The sequence below is a fragment of the Hyposmocoma kahamanoa genome, unplaced genomic scaffold, assembly GCF_003589595.1.
Source record: "Hyposmocoma kahamanoa isolate Upper Pololo Valley unplaced genomic scaffold, ASM358959v1 202, whole genome shotgun sequence".
Lineage (NCBI taxonomy): Eukaryota > Metazoa > Arthropoda > Insecta > Lepidoptera > Cosmopterigidae > Hyposmocoma > Hyposmocoma kahamanoa.
The window spans coordinates 11211994-11238624 of NW_020653726.1; the positions used below are offsets into that span (position 1 = coordinate 11211994).

Here is a 26631-nt window from a genome sequence, read left to right on the forward strand (position 1 = left end):
GTTTCTTAAAATTCTAGTTTTACATTATCTTGCGTACTATTTATTTTCTATTTGTATCCTTATTTATATTATTGTATCTGATTTATTTTGTACTTGGCTTCCTGCTTTATATATTAAAATATAAGGAGGAGGAGCCTGATGATACCTATTTATTTTTATTTACTACCTTTCTAATTATATCTTTGGAAAACTTTAGAAATTTGTCTCTACTGTCTGTGTTCATCATTATTGTATGTATTGTGCTTTCTGTAATGCTCTCTCCTATCGTCATTTCGGCGTCGAACCTATTCCTCGCATATCTCGGGCAGCACGTGATACGTGCATCACGCTTTCCTCTACTTCCTCGTTACATTCACACGATGGGCTCTCCTTACACTTAAACCGATATAAGTATGAGGAGAACCCACCGTGTCCCGTCATCAGTTGGACTAGCAGCGGATCGAGCTCCACCTTTCTAAGTAGACCATATGCTGAGATGGCATCCGGAAAGAATATTTTTGTGGTGGATGCAGTTGTTCCCTCTACGTAGCGCCTGTTCCACTCGTCAAGCGAGTCCAATCGGATTTGTCGCTTGATGAATGAGACAGGACATCTATCGTAGTCGGCCCTGGTCTTTTTGTTGAGAGCTGCATCCTTAGCTAGTTTGTCGGCTCTCTCATTCCCCTCCAACCCCGCGTGAGCTTTAATCCAAAAGAGATTAACTACATTTTTATTTTTCCTAATTTCCGTTACGTTGGCTCTGATCTTAACTGCGAGGGGGTGGAGGGAAGTTCCATCAGCAATGGTCTCTAGCGCGGATCTTGAGTCACTGTAAATGTTGCAGTGCGGCGCCTTGTGTTTTAAGGCGTAACTCGTCGCCTCGGTCAAAGCCAGCAGCTCGGCCTGGTAGACGGTGCAGCTCCGGTCCAACTTCAATTTCTTAGTACTTATCTCTGCTGCATCATCCCATATGGATAATGCAGCACCGACTTTCCCCTCGATTTTGCTTCCGTCTGTGTAGATTTTCCGACCATGGTTGTCATGCTGTTCCAGAGCTGCGCCGTCCCCCAGGCATAAGAAGTCAATACCTATTTGTTCAGCGGGGTGAGGTTGCTCGATATAAGGTATTGGTCTTTCTAGCTCCCGATCACCTATTGCTCTCCGGGAATGGCCTTTCTTCACTTCATAAAGAGAGGCTGCTTCCCGGATCCTAATATCCAGTGGAAGCAGACCGGAGAGCAACAACGCCGAGTGCAGTGACACCGTCCTATATGACTTTACAATTTTTTGTGCAAAACCTCTTTGGACCGTATCGAGCTGCTTCCTGATTCCAAGCCTGTTCGTTGTCGTGGCCCACGCACTCGCTGCGTACCCTATCGTAGACTCAACCACTGCGTTGTATATTGTCCTGATTATCTCGGAATGCAGCCCCCAATTTATTTTCGCGGCTCTGGAGAGTTGTTTATAAAGGTTTAAGGCCTTCCGGCAGACGTTTGTCACGTGGGTGTTAAATGTGAGTTTGCTGTCCACCGTAAGGCCAAGGATTTTGATCTCGCGAGACAGTTCAACGCCCACCCCGCCCATGGTCAGATGTGGGGAGTCGTACTTAATTTTGTTTGTAATAACCATCGCCTGGGTCTTGTGTGGCGCGAATTTCAACTTGTTTACGACTCCCCACCTCCGCACACGCTCGAAGGATCAATCGCTGTTTATAATATGGAGTCTAGCTAGGTGAAGAGGAGTACATGTGTGTCCAAGACGCATACTAGTAATTACAGAAGTAGAACGTTTGGCTAACGTTAATTTAAAAAAACTTTGGCTTTATAGGAATGTGAGGTTGCATAATACAGTAAAATCTATCTTTTTTTCGAGCACTCTCCTCCCAAAGCTCATTCTAGGAGTCCTAAAAATAAAATCTGGGCAGAGCAACCAAGTCATGGCAATAGTTATTGTAATGGAACATATCTCAACTGGTGGAAGCGGCTTTAGCTAACTGATCGGGCTTCTAAATACGTGGGGCGTACTATAAGTTTCCGGAATCAATGCCAAAAAAATACCTACTATAAATGGTCAGAAATGAATTTATAGTTTCTCAAAATATTCTCCGTTAGCGTTAATGCACTTTTTCACACGAATGAACCAGTTTTGAAAACATTTATATCACTCCTCCGTGACAATTTCTAAAACATATTTTTCATACCCTTCGACAGCCTCTTCAGGTGACGAAAATCGTTGATCGCGTAACTGGTTCTTAATTTTTGGAAATAAAAATAAAGTCACAATGTGCCAGGTCGGGACTGTACGCGGGATGGCTCATAAGGTCAACGTTGTTCACCTTCAAAAATTCGTTTGTCTGTCTGGCCGTGTGAGAACTGGCATTATCGTGGTGCAAGATGATACGGCGTTTACGGTCATTTTTACGGAGTTTGTCAATAACTTCCGGCAAACAAATGGTCGTGTGCCAATCACTATTCACAGTACAACGATTCTCCGGAGCAACAATAGCCACGTGTCCAGTTTTATTAAAAAAAGAAGCAATCCTTCGCTTATAGGCACTTTGTACGCACGCCACTTTGGTTGGTTTCGGCTCATCTCGAAAGACCCATACGCTCGATTGCTGCTTTGTTTTGGGATCGTAACTATAAATCCATGTTTCGTCACCTGTTACTATGTCCCACACCAAATTTGACGCCTCTTCGTTGAATCTTGTAAGATGGCATTGCACCAAGTGACGCGATACGTTTTTTGAGCCTCATTCAAATTGTGTGAGATCCACCGAGAGCACAGCTTTTTCACATCCAAATGTTTGTGTAGTATTGATTATATTTGACTCATGCCTATGCCTAAAGATGCCCGAATCGTATGGTATGTCACATGCCTGTCTGTTTTGATCATACGGCGCACAGCATCGATGTTTTTGTTGTTCACAGCAGTCGACGTGCGACTATCATGAAATTCGTCACTGAGATTCACACGACCGCGTTTGAATTCTACAAACCAGTTCTAAATAGTCGTCTTGCATGGTGCTTCTTCGCCAAAAGCAGTTTGAAGCCGATCGAAGCTCCGCTGAGCTGTTATATTACACTTAAAGTCGTACAAAATCATACTATGAAAATTTTCACGAGTTAAATCCATGGTAACGTTATAACTTGGACCTTTTCAAGGCGAGAGTGAATAGGCATTATTTGGGTGCATGCATTGCATGCTCCATTGTCGACCTCATCGTCACTTTCCATCAGGTGAGATGGAGGTCAAATGCGCACCTACATTTTATTTAAAAAAAAATCCTCATTTTCACGAAGAAAAATAAATAAAACAAACGAGAAATGATTTTCTATATACACACGCCAGCACATCAAATTACTCATTGACGTATTTTGTTCCGTTAAACTGGAGGCGATTTTCGTACAAAAATATGTAGTCTGGTGTGCCGTTGTCCGTACTGTTAAATAAAAAAATAAACAAAACATTGAAGAGATTTATGTAAATAAATAAGTTCAACTTAACTTTTAATCATTATAAATGAATATTTAGACAATAAATTCTAAAATAATATTATTTCCACTGCGTCTAAGGAACTATTTTAAGATTGTTAAATTTGACATAAGAACAATATTACTTTCATGTTAAAGTCGCGTCATAGTACGAACTGAAACTGAGTGAATGAATAGTCACAAAGCTGCAAATAAAACCACAGTTTTAACATTACAATAAGCTTAGTTTAAGCGTCATGGTACGAAAAGTCAAAGTAAGTTTAATATTATTTTAAGAGGTTGTGCTAGGCCCCCAGATCGGCCCTGCTGTCGTTTTAATTCCGTCCGACCATCTCGTTAGTGATCTGCCCACATTTCGTTTTCTTAAGCGAAGTCTTCAGAACACAACTCTCCGGCTCCAGCGGTCGTCATCTCTACGACACACGTGTCCAGCTCATTACTATTATGGACAACTACTGAAATTATTCAGACATATTGCTATATAGTTATTCAACTACTTGTTTTTTTTTACAAATCGAAACATAACCTAGTACTGAAGTTAACCGAAAACTGCCATGACACGAGGTGAAAGACAATGGAAATTTATAATAATGTCCATAATAATTAATAACAAAGGCTAAAAATAATATCAAAAAGATACACCGATATGAGTGACTAACACTAACAAAGCGCAATCGATAGCAAATAAAAATAATAACAGATGAAACTTTTATTCATTTTTCTTTTGCTTTGGATATATTTTGTAACATATTTTATTTGGTTTCCAATTGCTTTACCAACTAAGAACTATGTTTAGGCCAGTCTAGATAGTCAGATATAGCTTTAAAAAAACGTTTGTAGTGACTACAGATTTTTCAGACAATCTATGGAATTCTGCTAAGGAATTCTACGTATTTTCAACATCATTCTACAGATTTTTAAAAATTGTATCTGGCAACATTGGCCTGAGCATGCCACAGAAAAAAAGGATTTCTACTAATAAGAAAGAGCAATTTCTCAAAATATTTGCTAATTCTGAAAAAATATTTATTAAAAGTAATAAAATATTGTCACTACAAAAATACTGCTTATCTTTTTCTAATACAATTTTACTCTTAACTTTATTCTAACTTTGAGACAAATACGTTCACTTCAAGATTTTATTTCATTTCTAATCAATTAATTGGACATTACTTATATCAAGAAATTTTTACCTCTTACATCAAATTTAAATAATCTTAAGTGAATTTAAAATTTCTTGGGTGTATTTTAAGAAAATATATTCTTAAACAAAAAAAGAAGTAGTTTTCTATTCAGATTAATATTCTAAATTCTAGAGTATATTCTTAAAGCAACATTTCGTTGCGTTTTCATAGTCAATCTTGTCGTGACATGTCGCCGAAGGCGCACGCGGTAACGATTACTTTTACTTGTGCTTGTAATCATAAAAATCATAAACAGTCATTTATCCAAAGAAACAATACGTAGTATCTCTAGTTTGTTAGGGTGTTCTTTATAGTCATAATTTAAGAAATTTGGTTACAGCATGAAATCAAACTACACTTGTAACAAGTATAACATGCAATTAGTTCCATCACGCCACTGCTAGATGGCATTAGATGTATTCTGAAACGCGCTATCGTTTTGTTAACTTCAATAGTATAAAGTCATCTCATATATTTAGGATTGTTAGTGCTTTCTGCCGCTGTAGCATTTATACGGCACTGGATGGTCCTCAAGTATTTGAGAAGATTCCATATTTCCATCCTATTTCTGCTACTTTAGGGTTTGGCACTGTTGGGTCCATAACCCTGTAAATTTATCCTTTTTGATATTAGAAAACATAAATCTTCAGTCAAATAATTAAGTACCTCTCAATTTTTCATTCTTTTTTTTTTCAAATCAAAATCGGACATTTCTAATAACAAATAAATATTTTGTTGAATCTAGAGTGGCTTTGTGACTTGAAGTAAATTAATTTGCTCTTGGATTAAATATTTCTGTCTTGTAACGAAAATACACTTTTGAGACGTTTTTTTACTATTATCATGGACCAATAACTCAAGAGGACTGCTAATCGTCATACAAGATAGCGTAGCCGGGTATTTAGTACCTATTGGTACACTAGATGTCGCGACGATTACCAAATAGCTATTTTGTAACGTTATTTTACATTGACACATTGATTCTATCAAATCTGCTTCTAGTGATAACAAACACGTCAACTAGATGGCGCTATATTTTACCTCAAAATGGATATGCACCTGGAGTCGTATACAAATACATTGTAAAAAAAACAATCGCAACTCACAACGTTTCCATCCTCTAAATAATAACTAGAACACTACTTTGTCTATTCTAATGCCATTTAGACATATTGATTTGAGTTTAGCTTAAAATTATTCATATTTCAATGTTACTGGGTGTAAGAAGCGAGAAAAAACAATGGCTACGGTGATTTTAGGCTGAGAACACCGAACGTGCGAAATAATATTTTTTAATTTTATTTGTAATTCCAAGAAGTATGATATCGCAGAGATTGCATTGGTCCCAAAGGGTCATATCGGAACGCCACACAGTGGGCCCAAATTGATAATTCTTGGACATAGGAATAACTTGTGGAGTATCGAGCAAATTTTTTTTATGTGATATATAATAACATTCCTAACAACTTTTATTCTTGTATGATTTCTTGAAAAGTTGATAGATTCAGAGAAAAAAAAATTTTTGTATGGACAAATATACATTTTATTTTTTATCTCAAAATATACGAAAATCTAATGTGCGTGGGTTACTTACAGTATAGTTCCCATCATTTTCTATGTAGAAAAAAATAATCCGTCTGCATGTACTTGCGGCTTTGTAAATAAAGGTGCGGCAAAATTGCTAACTCTTCTATGTACTTTTTTAACAAACAAAGTTTAAGACAAATATACATTTTATTTTTTATCTCAAAATATACGAAAATCTAATGTGCGTGGGTTACTCACAGTATAGTTCCCATCATTTTCTATGTAGAAAAAAATAATCCGTCTGCATGTACTTGCGGCTTTGTAAATAAAGGTGCGGCAAAATTGTACATAAAAACTCTTTTATGTACTTTTTTAACAAAATACATAAGCTTCGTGTAATCTGTGTGTAATATGTCATCCATTACAAACAGTGCATAAAGTCCAACAACCCAGTATATATTAATAATTAATAATAGGTAATTAAAAATAACGGAAATAAAAAGTATAAATTTTAGGCTAAATAATTATTTAATCATGATACAATTTTAGGAATACAGAGCTGATTTTTTTCACATGATACATAATAACATTCCTGATAACTTTTATTGTTATGTAATTTCTTGGAAAGCTGATTGTTTCAGAAAAAAAAATTTAGTTTTTTTTTGTTTGGAGAAATAAACATTTTATTTTTTTATCTCAAATTGTAGAAAAATGTAATGTGTGCTTTATTTACAGTATAAGTCCAATAATTCTCTATCAAGAAAAAAACAATCCATCAGCAGGTACTTGCGGCTTTACGAGTAAAAAGATGTCAAAATGTTAGATTTGTTATTTATTAAAAAATAAAACACAATATACTAGTTTCTACTTAACTTTCGTGTTATTGTTATAACGCTCTGTGTAATTTAGCACTAAAATTAAATTTTCTTTAGTCGAAGCTCATGTATTTTGTTAAAAAAGTACATAAAAGAGTTAGCAATTTTGCCGCACCTCTACTTACAAAGCCGCAAGTACATGCAGACGGATTATTTTTTTCTACATAGAAAATTATTGGAACTATACTGTAAGTTACCCACGCACACTACATTTTCGTATATTTTGAGATAAAGAACAAAATGTATATTTCTCCACAAAAAAAAATTATATTTTTTTTCTCTGAAACTATCAATTTTTCAAGAAATCATACAAGAATAAAAGTTGTTAGGAGTGTTATTGTCTATCAAATAAAAAAATTAGCTCGATACTCCACAAGTTATTCCTATGTCCAAGAATTATCAATTTGGGCCCACTGTGCGCCACCGCAAACGGATGACAATTTAGACTTCCTTTAGGTTATACTATATTGCTCAGATTTTTATAGATACTTCCAAGTATTCTTTTATTTTGTTTAGGATTTGCGCCATCTAACTATATTCGCAAGCGTTACGTTATTAATTAGTTAACAACGAACAATGCCATCTATTGATACGCATAAATATCGAAGTTCAGAGAATAATTTTAGTTTATTACTAAATATTTGAAAAACATTACAAGAAAAATAGAATATCTACTATATTTCCTATAAAAGAGGAGTTAATCGATATCCATGGCCATTTACGTAAATATAAACTAATTCCAGGCTATCGATCAGCGCCATCTAGAAATAAGACGGAATTTTGACCTTTTTCAGAGCTACGATTTTTAATATGGAGATTAGCAGTCCTCTTGGGTTATTGGTCCATGCTATTATCAAGTAATTATTCTCTAGCGTCTATAGGGAGAAGATCGTTTTGTTGGATTTAATAAATTTGTCTTCATAAAAAGAATTTTGTCTTTTTCTAAGTAATCTGTTTTTACCGTGTGGAAGTAAAACAATCTTCTACATATTATGATTTTGAATGGGGCTTAATGTAGTAATACAATAAAAAGAAGGAGCAAAATTGGCCCCTTTGTGTCTACTTCTCGGTGTTTTCCTTGGATAATAAAAAATAATTGAAACAATTTTCCCTGGAAAATATGTTTCCATACGAGAAACCCCGAAATTGATGTCGGGAATAATTTCACACTTCACGTGTGTATACAAAAATAATACGGAAATGAGAACTCTCGACCTGCGCAAGTCGCTTGACATAATTTCTTCAACGTAATAAACATATACAGGGTATAACAAAAGGTATGGATGGACCATATTTTGTCTAGTGATCGTATTATAATAACAATCAACTTTAAAAAATAGACGCCTCGTACTTACAAAAGTTGAGTATTTGAAGGCGCAGTTGTTCCATATACATGCGCGAATATATCCCGGCAAGTTAAGTCCCTTTGCATTTCTAAAATTCTTCAATCTGGTCATCTCGTATATTTTTCCATTTATGCTTTGGAGCCTATACGTATTTTACAAGAATCAGTTTTAAGCCGTATCTTGATACGGTACTTAGAGCATGTACTTGTACATACATTTTTTATCGTACGTACTTACCACGTACACACCACGTGCAATTATTTTCATGATTTGCCTCTTTCTATCTCTATATCCCAGAAAAAAAACGGAGGTGTAGATTATAAGGGTTCTCATAGAAGTCCAAAAAAATGGTCACAACGCCATACGGCTTACATTATAAAATAGGCACCTCCAAAATAAATTTTGTGCGTATAAATGATTTACCGTATTTATGTGTACGGAACTACCCTTGCACGTGTATATAGTAAATACTGAGAGACGATTTAGAACTTATAGTTGAAGAATGTACTACACTTTGCTAATACTATTTATAAATAAAATTGGAAATACATTTTGCTATCACTCTTTTTATTTTTCCGACATTTTTTTGACAAGCTTTACTTAAACATGTCATTTAAACCCTAAGTATAATATATAATAATTCCCTAAGTACTGCTGCAGCAGGATCGAGAGGAGTGTGTGTTTACATACTGCCCTACCACTCACTTCGCTTTCAAGTTTCGGCAATGGCAGACGTCGAAATAATTACAGCGGCCGCGCTGTCTCTTTTTGCGATACATAATTATGTTCGATATTTAAAAAGATATCGAATACAAAAAAGAATGTTCGTCGTAGACGATGGTGGATGATATCTATCCATCGAAATAGAACTTTGTAAGTACCTAATTATCAACCTACCTACTTAACTAATTTTTTAATGCATATACTAATTCTAATCTCATTAAAATAATCTCATTGCTCCATTCGGACGGCATTTTCGATGATCTAAAGTATGATGATGATGATAAGTATGATCTAAACGAACGTCTTTCTCCTCCAGGCGCTTGGCGAGTACTGAGCGTCAGAGATGGGAAAAACTGCTTATTTTTTTAAACGTTTAAACGTTAAGCTTTTTTAAAAAAAAGCGTGCTTTTTTAAACGCTTTTTCACTTAAACGCTTTTCAGTTTGAAGCGAACAAAATCGTTTAAAAAACGTTTAAGCGCACAGACTTTTACGTTAAAAAAAGCTTGCAACGTTGTGTTTATAGCGAAAAGCAAAAGTAGACCATTAAAGGTTTTAAGATAAGTAAGTTTTTTGTAAAAAACGAGTTATATTTTTATTTATGACAACTATTTAAAAATATTAATATATATATAAAAAACTGGAAAATACTGCTTAAGTTTTTAACGTTAAAACGTACGTTTAAAAAGCGTGCGTGAAAAGCAGGAAAGAAGACAAAAAGGAAAACGTTTAAGCGCACAGATCAACGCTTACACTTAAAATCAAAAGCGTGCTTATGTGCTTATTTAAAAAAGCAGACTTTTTAAGTGCTTTTCGTTTAAACGCCCACTTCTACTGAGCGTCGGAGCAGAATGTAAACACGCACTGCCGCTCGCGCTGCCGGTCCTTTGACTTCCGCACAAAAAACCGCCATTTTGGGGAGCGCCGGGCAGCACGAGTGGCAATGGCAGTGGCATGAGAAGTATCGCGTTTACACACTCGAAGTGGGCAGGAGCCCACTTCCCTGCCCACTTCCCTGCTCACTACGGCTGAATGTAAATGAGGTATTACATCTTCTCTCAATGAATACCCAATCGACAGACTAATTCTTGTAGCCTGGGTCTCGGTAGAGCTTTGGTAAAAATATCCGCCAGTTGTCCTTCACTTGACACCTTCTTTACTGTAATCTCTCTCTTAGTTACCAGCTCTCTGATGAAAAAATGACGTATTCGGATTAGACATGAGCGCCGATAATAGATCAACCGGCAGCGGCGCGCCGACAAAAAAGTGTACGCGGCGGCGGCGTTTCGGCGGCGCGAGTGCGACTCTAAAACGATTTTGTATATCGGTGTTTGTTTTTACAAAAACCGTTGTACAAATAGTTTTTCAAAGGAAAAAATTAAATAACGTATTTTCTATAGTAATAAAATTTTTATCATGTTCGATCAGGTGCTCCGATCGTAAGCACGCGCACGCTTCCATATTGTGTATTATCGTAGTGAATTATTTAAAAAAATAATAATTTCTTTTTTAAACAAAATATCTTTAAATATAAATAAAAAATAAAATGCTCACGAGACAGACGCCCCGGACACATGCAAAACCGAGGCAGACAAACATGTCCGTCTCTGCAGCTAACCACAAACCCCAGCGAGTCCATACCGAAGTCCGGGTCCGCCAGAGAGGCCCGCAAAGGCGTATCACTGGCGGAGGGCTTGGCCCGGACGCCCGCTGTACCCTGGTCTTGCCGTCGAGACCGTAGTCTCTCCGGGAAACCCTGTCTCTCGGATCGGCAGACAGGAATATCTCGGGACGGTAGATAGGGATATCTCGGGTCGGTAGATAGGGACAGTTGCTTCAGCTGTACTAAGCACAAGTCCGGTCGTGCATGGAGTAATGTTGCCACCTTTAGGATGGCCCTGTTACATACCAACTGGCCACCTTTGTTTCAATAGACAACCGTGCCAAGAACCTTATAGGTGGCTCGGAATTAGTGGAGGCGAAGCTGCAGAGCCTTGAACACCGCCGTAAAGTTGCCAACGTATCGGTATTTTACAGGATATATCATGGAGAGTGTGTGATGGAATTACAGATTAATTTATTTATTACATTTATTTAATTCCGCTTTCCCCTTTCCATCACCGGGGGACTAGGCGTAGACTTGGGTTCCACCTCTATGTTGTGGATATTCCAAAGATTCGCCCGAAGCGTTCCGCTTCCTCATTTATATGGCGAACGGCTATGGGGTGGAATTCCCTGCCTGCACACTTGTTCCCTGAACGTTATAACTTGGGCCTTTTCATGGCAACAGTGAATAGGCATTCATGTATCGTCGATCTCATCGTCACTTTCCATTAGGTGAGATGGAGGTCAAATGCAAACTTACATTTTATTAACAAAAATAGGTTTTATCTTAAAAAAGTCATTTTCTGGTGTTGCCATTTTCAAATACACAATACGGTAGCGTGCGCGTGCGTATGATCGGAGCGCCTGATCGAACTGAACGGCGCGCCGTATGCATTTGCGGCGGCGGCGGCACGAGGAAAAATGCGGCGGCGGCGGCGGGCCGGCGCGGCGCTCATGTCTAATTCGGATATGCTTTGTACGCCGATGAAATTCTGGGTTTTCCGCTAGCCTTATTGCTGCCTCGTTATCAATTTGCAAAGTTGGTTTAGCTTTAACTCCAATTAGACTTGCTATAACCCGAGCTAACCAGACACACTCCCTTGCACCTTTGCTAGCAGCGACAATCTCCGCCTCTGTAGTCGAAATGGCTACACTTTGTTGTCTCTTGCTCATCCACGTAATAGCTCTCCCGGCATACATGCATAGCACTCCTGAGGTTGAGCGCCCGTATGGACGTCTCCGCCATGATCTGCATCACTGAAGCATTCCAGAACACTCTTATTTCTACCATAATAGATTCTGAAATTTGGAGTATACTGCATATATCACACAATCCGCTTCACCCTGACACAGTCATCATCAGCAGGACTATCGAGGCTTCTTGACACCACACTAACAGCATACGCTGTGTCTGGCCTTGTCCCGACCATCAAATAGGCTAGTGCTCCAACAATCTGCCTATATCTCTGTTTGATATCTGAATCGTCTCTTTGTTTAGCGTGTATTTGATCATCATTTAAACTGCCTCCGTGGCCGAACGGTTACCATGCCGGACTGCCACGCAGTGGTCCCAGGTTCGATTCCCGGGCCGGGAGAAATAGTTGTATGGCCTACAATTATTTCTCTCGTGAGTTTGGGTGTAATTTGTGGTTGCCTATGTGCGTGTCCATGGCACCCGCGACACAGGGTTACCCTAGTGCGGGGCTATGTTGAGTGTGTGCGTTATTATTATTATTTATTTATTTTATCATTCACAATAGGTGTTTGCCGGTTTGCACTGCTCCATAGAAAACCTCTTTATCAACTTCTTTGTGTAGGAAGCCTGATGTGTATCTTTAAACCGTCTTCTCTGTGTTCTATCTCTATGTCAAAAAAAGTAATTCACAGGTTTTGTTGTGATTCTAAAACCTTCACTCAATTGCTGCAACAATTCTTGCACTAACTTCTCATTTCAGCCTGCTACCAGCCCATCATCCACGTACAGTGCGACAATAAGTTTTTTTAGAATTTCTAATAAGTAAGCATGGATCCGCTTCACTTACTTTAAATCCGATTTCCTTGAAGAAATTCATTATGCGCTTATTCCAGCAGCGCGGAGCTTGCTTTAAGCCATAAAGACTTCTATTTAAAAGAAACACGCGTCCAGTACCATCATCATATCCTTCGGGTTGCTTCATGTAAATCTTTTCATCAAGATCCCCATATAAAACGCAGTTGTTACATCAAACTGTCTAATAGCCATATTTTCACTAGCAACTACGCTAAGTACCGCTCTCACTGTTCCTAGTTTAGCAACATGGCTAAAAGTTTGATCATATTTAATTCTCTTTTTTTTGTGAATAGCCTTTGACAACCAAACGCGCCTTGAACTTGTCTACTGTACCATCTGGGTTGTGCTTTACTCGATAAACCCACACATGGTATACATTTCCTTTTCTCCGGTAGGTCCACAAATATCCAAGTCTTGTTTTCTTGTAACGAATTTATTTCGCTGTCCATAGCTTTACGCCATTCATTAGTATTTCAAGATTTTATTGCTCCTTTGTAAGTTACAAAGGAGCAATAAACCTGGTTCAGAATCAGTGCCATGTTCCGTATTCACGATATAATATTTAAATTTTTCAGGTTGTTTCAAAGTTGTGCGATTCCGTAACACCATACGATGAGTTTCTTGAATTTCGTTTGAATTCATATTTTCTATCACTTCATTTCTTTCCTCCCCAAATTCATTAAATTCATTAGACGTTTCAGCATCATTAAAAACATCGTAATCATGATCATCCGAGTCTATTGGAAACATCTAATTTCTAGTACCTTTAGCACTCTTATTGTTTTCTCTGACTTCACCGTCACTGACACTACCATCTTCTTCTCTAACTTGAACGTCGTTCTCTGCATTATGTTGCATAACATTCGGGTCCTTTAGAGGTTGAAGGTCTGTTCCATTCATAAGGAATCTCGTCAATATCCTGATCACTCTCTAGATATGTGTGCCTCTGTCCTTCGAGTGGTCTTTCATTGAAAGACACGCCTCAAATTCAAATTCAAATTCAAAATAATCTTTAATTCATAAGTAAGCATTATTACACTTGAAATCGTCACAATGGTTAAACTCTACCGCTCATTCGTAAGGCAGATTCTCGTGAGGAGAATGAGCAAGAAACTCTAAAGGTTGCTCTTTGTAAATAACATTTGTGTTATGTACACATTCAACATTTACAATATATATATTTTTTAATTTGAAACATCAGAGATCGAGACTACCTCCATAAGCTAAATGGGTTACTACCACGGATTTTTGTCATCCAAGTACGTAGAAGTTGTATAATAAACTTTAGTATAAAGTGCTATATATATACACTATAGTTTTAAACCTCGTGAAAAGCAAATTTTGTATTCAGTGTCAACCGGAATCTTGTTATAGAAGCGTATACATTGCCCCTTAAATGATTTTTTGACTTTGTGAAGATGACTATCAAGAAATGTCTGTCACTATTTTTCATAAAGAAAATTACTATTCCTTTTAACATAAATTACATTTTCATAAATGTACTGTGTGGCTAGTATAAGAATGTTAATTTTCTTAAGCGTATCCTCAAAGATACTTTATCTCATCTCAGACATCTCAGGATAATTCTCAGCGGAAATAACAAAAACCGAGGTTAGAGTCGTGCTAGCATACCCACAGTTCGTACATCCTCAGGTTTTGTCATTCCAGACTTCTTCATAGGACAATGCAATTTTAAATACCCTTTTTCCTTACATATAAAGCAGCGTCTGCTCTCCTCTTTCGAAGTTTCCGAATTTTGTCTCAGTACTTTCTGAAATATTTTCTGTTTATTCATCTTCACAGTAAAAGCTTCAACTCCAGACTCTCCGTCGTTACAGTTCAACAATGCCTTCTCGTGAACACATAACTGACTTGTTAAACTTTCTTCTTTGACATTAGCATCCAACTCGCTTTAAATGAGAAATATATATCCAGCAAACTATTCAAAATCTTACAGATTACCAGAAACTCCGGTAAATTTGATTTGACTAACTCCTGCTTCAAAATGTGTCACAAATGTTACAATTTCGAAATACCAGTCACCATGTCATCTGATGGATATTTTTTCGCTTTAAAAAATGCCAAACAAGCTTCATACAAACGGTCCTCGTTCATGTTGTCGTACAGCCGATGTAACTCATCCTATACATCCTTAGGGTGACAGAATCTCATCACTTTGTCCAGGATTTCATCCGAGATGTTGTTCGTGATCAAAAGCAACGCAGTGCTTAAAGATCTCTTGTATTCTCCTAGCATCCGATTGTACTCCCCAAGAACAGAAGTGTCTCCATCACCGGCAATAGCTACTGGTTGCTCAAGTTCTCGTACTTTGCCCTCCACGATATCCATTAATCCGTCGATGCCGTTGAGCATTGGACCCAGTTATATAGTTATATAGATAGTTGAAGAATTTACTACACTTTGCTAATACTATTTATAAATGAAATTGTAAATACATTTTGCTATCACTCTTATTATTTTTCCGACATTTTTTTGACAAGCTATATTTAAACATATTTCCTCTTTTTGACTATTGAGTTTCATTGAAGATCATGCTCAAACTCTAACAAGACGAACACGTGTCTTTTATGAGTAATTTGAAAAGTATATTGTCCATTTTAGTTTATTCTTCGTAAGGCCATGATTACATTAAAATGTACATAATATGCGAAGTGATTCTGACCCAGCCAATATTATTTCTATGATCACGCAAACGCGTTTATAATAACTAGCATATTGTCTATTTTAGTTTATTCTTAAATTCGTAAGGCCACGATTACATTAAAATGTACATAATATGCGAAGTGATTCTGACCCAGACAATATTATTTCTACCTATAAAAATAGGTTTTTATACAAAAGTGAGGGCATAGTTGCTTGAGTCTAAAGCAAATAATTGTACTTACTACATTTTAACACAGAAATGTATGTATATTGCTCGTTTAGTGCTTTTCTCGTTGTAGTTTGCTAGGTCTTAGGATGTTAAGCCGTTATTCGGAATTAAATTAAAGTATTAATACGTACAACAAATAAAACAGAAAATAAGTTTAAATATGTATACAAAAAAAATAATTAAATGTCATAATATTTAGTTTTGTAAGACCCAATGTAAATGCCAAGCTACGTATTGTTCATTTTAGAATTAATTTTGAATGACGAACACCGAGTTGAAATTTTGTAGCGTAATTGATGTCATGTTCGTTTTACGAATATTGACTGAAATAACCACTGACTTGTAACGTCAAATCAAAAAGTGTTTATTGAAGTACAATAGGCATAACAAAACAGATGTTGAGATCATCCCCTTAATAATTGAATACTTGTGCTAGGAGGTTCTTTATGTAAAACATACGTTAATACAAACTTTAAATAATAAAACAAAAAAGTGTGTGTGTGTGTATGTGTGTGGTATGTTCGTGTGTGTGTGTGTGTGTGGGGGGGTGTGTGTGTTCGTGTGTGTGTGTGTGTGTGTGTGTGTGTGTGTGTGCGTGCGTGCGTGTGTGTGTGTGTGTGTGTGTGTGGTGTGTGTGTGTGTGTGTGTGTGTGTGTGTGTGTGTGTGTGTGTGTGTGTGTGTGTGTGTGTGTGTGTGTGTGTGTGTGTGTGAGAGAGAGAGAGAGAGAGAGAGAGAGAGAGAGAGAGAGAGTGGGAGAGTGCGTGCGTGTCATGAAAGAGTTCGTCCAGGAAAGTGCTGCCACCTTACCTATTTCTGCCGCCAAGCAGTGAACATTACTGCGTCCCGGTTTCGAAGGTAAGAGTGCTAGCAAAATCACAAGCAACATAGGTCTCAGGGTGACGGGCGCAGTAGCAGTGCCCTTCAGATCGTTTTGATTTAAAGTTTTGAGTGGCACTGCAACTGTTAGGGACAGGCGTGTCACTTACCACTAGGCACACAACTTATTCGTCGAGTCACTTAGTGTTATTTTAAAAAAATTATCATTTACTAGTTATGGATAAGTACAATATTTAGAGATCTCCAAAAAATACTTTTTGTTTACGTATAATATTATGATTTCATGACTGTACTTCATCTGTACTTAAATTACAACAGCTCGCCTGTCATGCCCAAACTTTTTTAATCAACACCAGCCCTCTCCAAAACTACCTACACACAATTTTACTTCTAAGCACACAAACTTTGATATTACAAAACGACGTCACTTCTCAGAACTTGTAGAACAGTGATCCACTGCTGAATTTCGATCGTAAAAAGGATTTGCGACAATAAACTTGCTCACTTAGAAAAACCGCTGCTGCTGTCCTTCTAAGTTGGTCATCGCCTTATTGTCAAAGTCAAAGTCAAAGTCAAAGATTATTTATTCCATAGGTAAAATAAATTTACACTTGAAATCGTCACATTTAAGCTACTGCTCGTTCACTACGCTGACCTCCCTGAGAAGAACGAGCAAGAAACTCTAGGGATTGCTCTTTTAAATAAACTTAAATGCTATGGAATACACTTTGAATCAAATTTGTGTGGATTCTGGGGCCATGTCGTCTTTCCATACATCTATATCTAACGCATTCAGAACAAAAGATGCATTTTACGATTATGATTATTATTAATATTCGATACTCCTCCTATTGCCATATCTTTCTGTGAATATCTTGATCTTATAATCTACTTGCTTATTTCTAATAATTACAATATTAATTAAATTTTTATTGAATTGATATTCAATTATTTTTTGTGAAATTACTCCACTAGTTTGTTATAATTATTAATACAAAGATCGAACACTCAGAAAAAATTCCTTCGATCCGGTTGGATTCGAACCGACGTCCTCTTGCATACCGTGCCAGACGCTATACCAACTAAGCCACGGAACGAACCAACGGACCTCACGAATTTTTGTATGTGCTTGCGTCGTGTCTTTGTATTTAGTTTTTCAACGACTTCGTAGTGCCATCTATGAGAAATCTGTGACAGATTTATTTTACAGATTTTATTAATTACAATATTTTCTCATACGAAAATGGTTGAAATTATGACCAAAATATCTATTCCTGAAAGATTGCCACCATTTATTTTAACCCGTCACGCATTCTAGAGACACATGGTGTCCCTAACGATATATAGTTACGGGTACCCACCTTATTATTGATTGATACCTCAACTTAATCTACAGCACCATTGTAAGTCAATGTACAGCACCAAATTTCTGTGACGATGATTCACTGAGTTCCGGCATTGCTACAGAATACTTAATTTACAGCAAATTCAAGCCCCTATGCTTGAAAAAAACCACAGAACCTACAAAATGAAACTTTTCTCAGTGCTAGTCAAATTGAATCCTTTCCGAATACCAAAATCGGTATTGTAATAAAAACCACACCCCAGATACTCCATACAACGGTCGAAACTTATTTACCTATACTACTACTACATACAGCAAGGCGCTATCAGCACACCTGCAAATGTGTGCGTGAAGTGGCAGGGTTACCCATCACTTTCTCGTACTATTACGTTACGTGGTCAGAGCGGCAACATAACGAAAATTCTAACACGAATCTGTAATATATATTTGTATTAATAGAATCCTAATTAAATCCTAATAATTACACATGTTATTTAGGTATTTACATCTGTATAATATTATTATTTTTAATTAATTCACTAACTAGAATAATACTGAAGATTTATTTAAAAAATATATTAATGAGTCCTTTGGCTCTGTGGTGAATCCCAAAAAGTCTTAAGAATATGCATGGCACATTGGATCTAAATTCTGTTATTCTCACTCCTTCACTGTTCATGCGGTCAGACTTTGGAACGTACTTCCTATTTCTGTTCACGAAAATACATCATTTGAACATGTGACAACAAACAACAAACAACAAATGAATTTGAATGACACAATTCAAAAAACACTATTTTTGAGATAAGCTCAGAATCGTCTTCTACAACACGTATTTTATGTCATACAATAAAGACCCAAGTCAAAAGGAGAAGAACAACCCATAGATGGCTCCCGTGCCACTACTGCCTAAAATAGTCAACGTGCCACAATTCAACATGTACCTATTCAAGAAAATTTAAAAGAAAATATCCTCAATCGGGTGTTCCGCAACAGTAAGTTCGTTTTTACTAATATTAGGCACGATATGTCTTTTGTGTTTAATATTTTTTTATTCTAAAATCTCGTAATTTAGTTAGTTATTATTATAGTTCATTATTAGATACCTACTTAACTAAATATAAACAATTCTGACATGTCTATTTAATGAAATATACATTTATAAAATGATTTTTACTTACCTTCAAATATAAAATACAAATACCTAGCGTCATATGAAATTGCATGCCTCTTTTGATAGTTATTGATTTGTAAAGTGTGTTTCATTATAAAAAGATATATCAAGATTGTTTACATTTATTTAAGCACCTAAACAAATAATAGTACATTTACATTGCTTACTTTGATTTCGTTATTTTCAATAATGAATATTTGCTCTAATTTCAATCTACAGCGTAGCTATATAATAGATCTTATGCCAAATGTGCTTAATTTTTTAGATACACAGAACCGAAAAATCAAAGAGAAGAAGGACCGTATGGATTTTCACTAAGAAAATCGAATTCCCCCGTAAATAAATTAAATTATTCTGAAAATCCGTCACAATGCATAGAAAACTTGGAGTCCCCAGGCAGAACAACATTTTTATACAATGACAATCTAAATAATGACCGCATCATTATAAATCTGATTACTCCATTAACTCAGAAACCAGCTGAAAAGGCTAATTGATTAAAAACTAAAGTCATGACACCTGAAAATAAAAGTCCTCCTCAACTGGTACAACAGAACAACTTAAAGATAAAACTCCACCTTCTCAATTGATCACAATTGAACACAACGAAGAAAATGAAGTTTCATGTGGCTTTTGCAGCATCGGAAGTCCATCAATATTGTCCCTTGGTTTATCGGAATTTCCTATGGGAGAGCAGAATATGAGACTTAATGACGATGATAATTTGACTGTGAGACCCCTATCAAGGAACTATATGCAATAGAGCGATCTCCATTAAAACCGATAGTGCCTTCTAATACCTCGCTCACACTCCGATTCATACGTTCAGTAACGTGCAGCTGTAGAAGGCTCACACAGTGTCAATTGTTATTTCGCAAAGAAAATACCAAGATCGATGTCTCTAGTAAGGTTTAAGTCTACATCTCATTGCCATTAGGTCTTATGAAAATCTGAAACATTGACTTTATTTTATGTAGGTTTTAAAACAAAATTGCTGAAGCCTAAATTGCTTACTATTGTTTGGTCCATAGCTTCTGTCGAAATTTATATTTTGTCTGATTTCTGTTTCAGTCTTTGTGAACGTTTTGTTAAGTGTATAAGCGTAAAACAAGAACAATTCTTCTTTTTCAAGTGTCTATTTGAGAGAAGAGTATATTATTATAAAAATTTGTTTGTCTTAGAATTGTGTTTTCCGAATCGAAAAGGGGCAATAAAAAATAGAACTCGAACTCTATGGACGAAAACAAAACTTCACCCAAGTTGAACTACTATGGCAATACAAAGGGCAACACCATCAATGCTCATTCTTAATAACACTACCTAACCATCTTCCCAAAAACTAACTACCCTTACTACCTATTTTCTGTCACGCTCTGCATAGTCGGCAGGAATCTGGCCACCGGCTGCGGCTTGTTGGTTGTCTCCTCCACAATCCCGGCGATGGCTAGCTACTGGCAAGCAACTGCTCTTAACTTTTAGCAGAATATCAAATGTACAAAATATTTCCTTTGACACTATCGACACACAACTGAGATTATTTAAAATTAGCAGACTTGAGGCACACAAAGAACAAACGAAAAGCGAGTACTGGGTTTCAGAGATCTTGCTCTCGCAATGCTTCGTGTAAGCCTATACTCGCCAATCCTTATCCTGCAGGTATTACGAATGAATTTATCGGCAAATTTTCCTCGATTTTCTAAACTTAGTCGCCATTTCATACTAGGCGTAATTTGTCTTATACCTTATATTTAATAGCTATATATAAAATTCAAATTCAAATTTTCAAATTTAGAATTATGTGCCAGTTAGGTACCTATACCTATACTCTAGCTAAATTCGATGTAGAATAAATGTCAACAAACAAAAACATATGACTTTTAGGGTTTTCATCAAAGAGTCTTCTTTTACAGTTACCACAATTCCCACGAAATTCAACTAGATTATTGATAATACTACATCTTAAAGTCATGTTTATAATGAATATTATTCAATAGAAATGTCAAATCACATAACAATGACATAAAAATGAGCAATAATTAATTATTTGTAAAATTGTGTCATCCCTAGTGACTTTTTGATTTGAAGGAAGATATTGCAAACATTCGAGTTCTGGTGGTAATTCAAGTTCAGAATCGGAAATAAATGCTGGATGATATAATATTATGTGGTAAATTAATATCAAATAAAATCTTACAATTTTGTTTTTTTTTTCATCTGCCATTACCATACAATCTAGCAGTAAATATTAATAAGATGCAAACACTTATTTTTATTCCTAAATCATATGTATCAATTGGTATTTTGTAAACTTTATAATAATTCGCTTGGTAAGTATTACTATACATACATATATATATATTATCTACATAACCCAATTACCTACCTATCTATTTAAATTTCAATTAAGGGAGCAGCCTGTGGGCAGAGCAAGCCTTAATAATGAGCATTGAAAAAATGTTCTTTTCCTATGCTATCATTGGTTACCTAGCAACGTTTTGTTATTAAACATACTACATGAAATTTGGCTAGAGTTATAGTAGTAAGTATCTTCCCCAAAAAAGCATAAATAAAACAAGAAATTTACGATTTCACATTTGTATTAAAAATTCTATCCTTCGTTGGATTAATACCAAAGGCGATGACAACAATAGTTCTTTGTTATGCAAGGCTGTAAAGTTGTTGTTTGACGCGGTGCTGTATTGAAACCTGAGAAAGCGAAGAAAGCTAAGATTTATTTTTTAGAAGACCTTCTTTTTTTGAAACTCATTATAGTTCTGTGTACAGTACTATAATAGGTACTCAATAAAGTTCTGTGTATAGAACTTAAATGCAATTTTTCAGCTCCGTGGCGAGCACCATAGACAATAAAAATTTTGATTTAGAACTAAAACGGGCACCTCTAAGATAATATCATATTATGGTTTATGAAATTATAATTGACAGATTATTTTATTTACCTCGACGTTTCGGACGTATAGCAACATCCATGGCCTCGAAAGGACCCATTAAGTTTTTAGGCATACACGATTAAGTCCCGAATTTAAAATCAAATAAGTAATGTGTGAAGATCGTGAAAGTTTAAATCAGTGTAGTGAAAAACAGAATTTTGTAGGAAAAACGCATTTCATGTTTTCGTCAAAATACGTGATAAATTGTTGGATTCTTGTCACGAGTTTTTCATAATCATTATAATCAAACGACTATTTTATTTTAGTTGTAGAAGGTATACCTACATATATTTCGTAATAAAAGAAATTAAAATAGTCGTGTAACGGCTCTGTTGTATATAGTAAATGAAGACACCCATACGGATGAGGTCAGGGCTGGTCCGCACGAAAAGCCAGATGCTTGCCGTGTTCACTCCGCCTGACCGTATACCTGGTAACTGCGTAGGATTTATCAAAACAGCATTGCATTTTATTATTACCTCTAGTACCCGACCTGTGCAAGTGGCAATCTTGCCAGTGACTAAAAGTCATTTGTACCTACCATTATACAAATTATGAAAAGTTAAATCTAAAGACTTTTGATCGAATATCGCCTCCAATGTAACGGAACAAGATCCGTCTATATGTAGCTTGATGTGCTGCCGTCTGTACTATCGCTATTGGCATGGCGCCGCCCCGCCGTGGCAAATTTTCATTCGGACGTATTGCTTTAGTTTACTAAAAAATAGAAAAAAAATATTTTAAAAAATAGTACATGCACATTATCTAGCCGAGTCCTTCGTAAATTACAAGTGTCTACACGCCACACATGTTTAAATTTCACATCGGAATCTGTGTAGTGTCGTATGTGAGTGGTACCTAAAATATGATAATTTTACATGAACAAACATCAAGTTTCACATATCATACCTCAATTAGTTGTTTCATAAATATAGTAAATATATTATTCTACTATATAAATAAAGTTTCTTTCGCAAAATAAACGAGCACATAACTTTTTTTTGCAGTACAATTAACTCTCGGCAATCTGCGTGTTCCGTTTTTCATCGGATTTCTATCAGTTGCCCTTTGCATTTGGTACAGACTGGACGCATTCAATCGACTTGGAAGTAGGTATATGGAGTAACTACTACTCTTTATTTTGGTAATATGTCTTTGAATGTCAAATAATAATGTACTGAAAATTAGTATTATGGAGAAAGTGATTACACATCGATAGTGAACACAGCTCTATGAAGTTCACATGGAAATCAAAACAAAAAAACGATAAAGTACGGAGTCCTGAATTGAAATTATTCTAGATAATTAATTAATAAATAGTCATCATAATCTAATAGACCCGTTTGGACAACTCTCATCGTAGTGTAACTGAGATACCTGTATATCGTTAACCTAATTATCTGCCCAGCGCGATTCAAAAGTTTACGATGTTGTTATCGTTTACATTATTTTTAGGTTTATTGATATTAAGTTCTAAATAGAAGAATTAACGTTTATTTAACACATTATAACGTTTAATAAAATACTAAGTATTAAGGTCAATATGATAGCAAACAAAAACAATTCAAAAGCAAAGCCTAGTCACAAAAAAGAGACACCACTGAAGTACATACAAACAGGAAGTCAACTTCCAAGATGGAAAAAGACTACGAGCGTATCGATGCGTCCTTAGGCCGAAATTAATGTAGCTAATTCTAACAATTACAAAAGAAGAAGCCTGACTTTACGGCTCTAGGTACCTATTGAGCACTTTTAATTTTCTCTATATTATTTATGTGAGCTAGTACTTTTACGTGGAATCAAATTGAGCCGGTGCAATTCAGCGATTAATTGCTATAAACACTATTTAAACAAAATTGATTGAGGATGTTTTTCAGACATTTCGTAGTAGGTAATTGCATTTAATTTCGGAATTCATGTGAAAGTAATACTTGTGTTGTATACAATATGTATAATGTGGCAATAAAATTAATATCTTTTTGAAACATAATAATTATTTGTTTATCGTTTTCTTGATTTCTTCCCACGGCTCGTGATTTCAAGTGCCACGCCCCGCGCCGCGCGACGATTTGTAGGGGCGAGCTCGCGCTACAGGCGACTCTAGGCAGCCTCGTGCCGATGCACGTGGTGGTGCGTACTCGGAAATGTGCCGAGTTCTAGGAGGTTCTAGTTTGGATTGAGCTGTCATTTCCATTCGAAAATGTCATGTGAAGAACGCAAAGCTATTTCTGCAGCCTTTTTTATATTGTACAGTGGATACAACTTATTTATAGCAATATTACGCGTAATACAGTGTGATGGTATTGCCGCCTAATTTGGAATGTTACAGAGGATAGAAGGATGTTTGTGTTAGTGTTAGTAATTATTTAATAACTTATCAGATACTGTAAAAGAATAAAATTGTGGACAATTTAAAATGAAATTGCCTAATTTATTACTCAATGCGACTACAATATTTTTATTTATTACTTGGTAATTTAGAATGTAAAATTTAACTAATGTGATGTGCCAGATGGTTCTTAATATTTCGTAACTTTTGTTTGACCCTCTCGAGTAATATGTAAGTAACTCTTGTTAATGCGATTGATTAAATCGAAGATGCGGACGCTGCACGTATTGAGAATGATTTTTCAAGTATTTGTTGATTATAAGAAGCCGTGAAATATTAATATATAGTAAAATAATACCGGAATAAGATAATTAAGTAATGTAGCGCTGGTTAGCGAAGGGGGTACGTAGAACGACGAATTAGACGCAGACGGGAAGACTTGGGACTGATACTTCGGGATATCGCTATTGTACAGGGAGAATAGGAGGGGCGAGAGGACAGCCTTGCGGGACTCCAGCACTTACGGGGTGAGGGGAGGAGAGAGCGCTTTCGACTCGGTAGCGGAAAGAGCGATTCGATAAGGAGTCTCGAATGATGTGCTCGTGCACGAGCACATGACGGTCGGGCACGCCGAGATTGTACAGCTTGTAAAGTAAGCCGTTGTGCCAGACTTTGTCGAAGGCTTTTGCCACATCGAAGAAGAGGGCGCCGGTGGGCATCAAGCGGGGGCGATCGAAACCTTAGGAAATATGCTCCACTATTCGGTGCACTTGCTGGACGCATGAGTGCCCAGTTCTAAAGCCAAACTGTTCGTCGGGCCTCCGAGAGCGTAATTGCTCTCATCAGTCTTGAGGACATAGGCCTTCGATTCGTTGGCTTGTCTCAGAATTGGAGCAGTTGTCAGCAATCTTTTCAATTCACAATATGTTACATCTTGTTCATTGCTCCATGACCATAAACTAGGATATTGGCAAGATGATTGATGACTTGCTTCAGTGTCTTACTATGTATAGCAGTAACCCCCATTTCATCATAAGTATTTTAGAGACAAATTAACCTCGTTAGTGGACGTGGAGTACGAAGACGTAAATCTGGATTTGAAGGATAGAGGCACAGAAATAGAAACAAAAGTGAAAGAATTTGCGGTCAGAAAAAGATATGCGCGGAGTCAACCATTAATGTAAGACAGAAAGTTACGTGAAAAATACGACAAAGGTGAACAAACTGTCCACGGCCTTTAAAACGAACTTAATTAATAAGAACTGGAATCACGAAGAAGTTGTAGTTGGTATAGCAACGGCCAACAATACAATCACGTAAAAAGATTGTACTACTAAAACGAGTCGAAGGAAAATGGGAAATCTGAACAGATGAGGAAAATAAGGAAGCTTTTGATACCGCTAAGAGCAACAACAACTCAAAGCATAATAAATTGTTAACGATGTAAGATATTACATGACTACTACTAAAAAGAAATTACTTGTTTTGCTTTAAAATTTATAAGTATTGTGATTACCTTAAGTTTTGATTTGTTTGTATATCAAACGCTTCGCCTAACCGCGAAGCGACCAACACTGGATTTCATTAATACTGTACTCAACCGACCTGTCGAATCAATAAGATTTTGTTCGTCCCGTTCTAGCTGGTGGATCAATAACTTTGTATTTGTCGCAAAAACTGCTCTGAAAATGCAAATTAATGAATTTCATTTTGAGCATAAAGTATTCCATTTTAAGGGTAACAATTCCATCAGAAAACTGAATAAATTATATACTGTGTGTTTTTTACCAATTTATAATTACTTATTAATTATTATTATTATTACATTTATGTTAGAATAATTTTAATTTTATTTTATTGTATTTTAAAAAATTGGCCATAAGTGCTGGTCAAATTAAATAAAACTTCATAACCATCGGGACTTCAATAATTATTGCTTCATTAAAAGTTGAAAATGGCTGTCAATTGCTGTATACACATGCGTGCACGTTCACGTGCAGAGCACGGAACTGCTCTAGTAGCTTTGACAAATATATGTAGCAACTGTTTTTTTTTTTAATAAAGAATTTGCACACCACACGATCCAATATAAATGTAAGTATTGTGTCGGTATGTACGTTGATTTCAATTTACATTATAATATAATAATTGAATGCTATTGTATGAAAAAGTTTTTATTATATTTGACAAACTCTCCTATCTAAATCTTTTTTTTATTCGATACATTGACATAATAATAACTTGAAACCGTGTTAATTTATATTTTTATTAACTTTATTCATGTTTATGGTAAACACATTTGACTGAAATAAACCATTATTAA

The 26631-nt window shown here is 36.1% G+C and overlaps 2 protein-coding genes and 1 long non-coding RNA gene across 3 annotated transcripts in view; 1 reads left to right on the forward strand and 2 right to left on the reverse strand.

Annotated features, from left to right (window-relative positions):
- Positions 1–267: 267 nt before the first annotated feature.
- Positions 268–1608, reverse strand: LOC113227125. Its single transcript, XM_026460002.1, has one exon. It carries the CDS (start codon positions 1606–1608, stop codon positions 268–270), a length of 1341 nt encoding a protein of 446 aa, XP_026315787.1.
- Positions 1609–21643: 20035 nt separating this feature from the next.
- LOC113226790 lies at positions 21644–26268 on the reverse strand. Its single transcript, XR_003310146.1, has 3 exons — positions 26134–26268; positions 25825–25990; positions 21644–21737 (listed from the first exon to the last, which is right to left on the reverse strand). It is a non-coding gene; the product is annotated as an uncharacterized LOC113226790 (long non-coding RNA).
- LOC113226787 (protein cappuccino-like) overlaps positions 22025–26631 on the forward strand; it is a 28119-nt gene continuing 23512 nt past the window's right edge. The window contains exons 1-2 of the mRNA XM_026459536.1: positions 22025–22412; positions 22987–23088. Coding sequence (XP_026315321.1) covers positions 22325–22412; positions 22987–23088 — 190 coding nt within the window. The 5' untranslated portion in view covers positions 22025–22324. The remainder of the gene's footprint in view (positions 22413–22986; positions 23089–26631) is intronic.

What these genes read in the sequence shown, in the direction of transcription:
- LOC113227125 (XM_026460002.1), bottom strand. Translation starts at nt 1,608, where the DNA reads ATGGTTATTACAAACAAAATTAAGTACGACTCCCCACATCTGACCATG.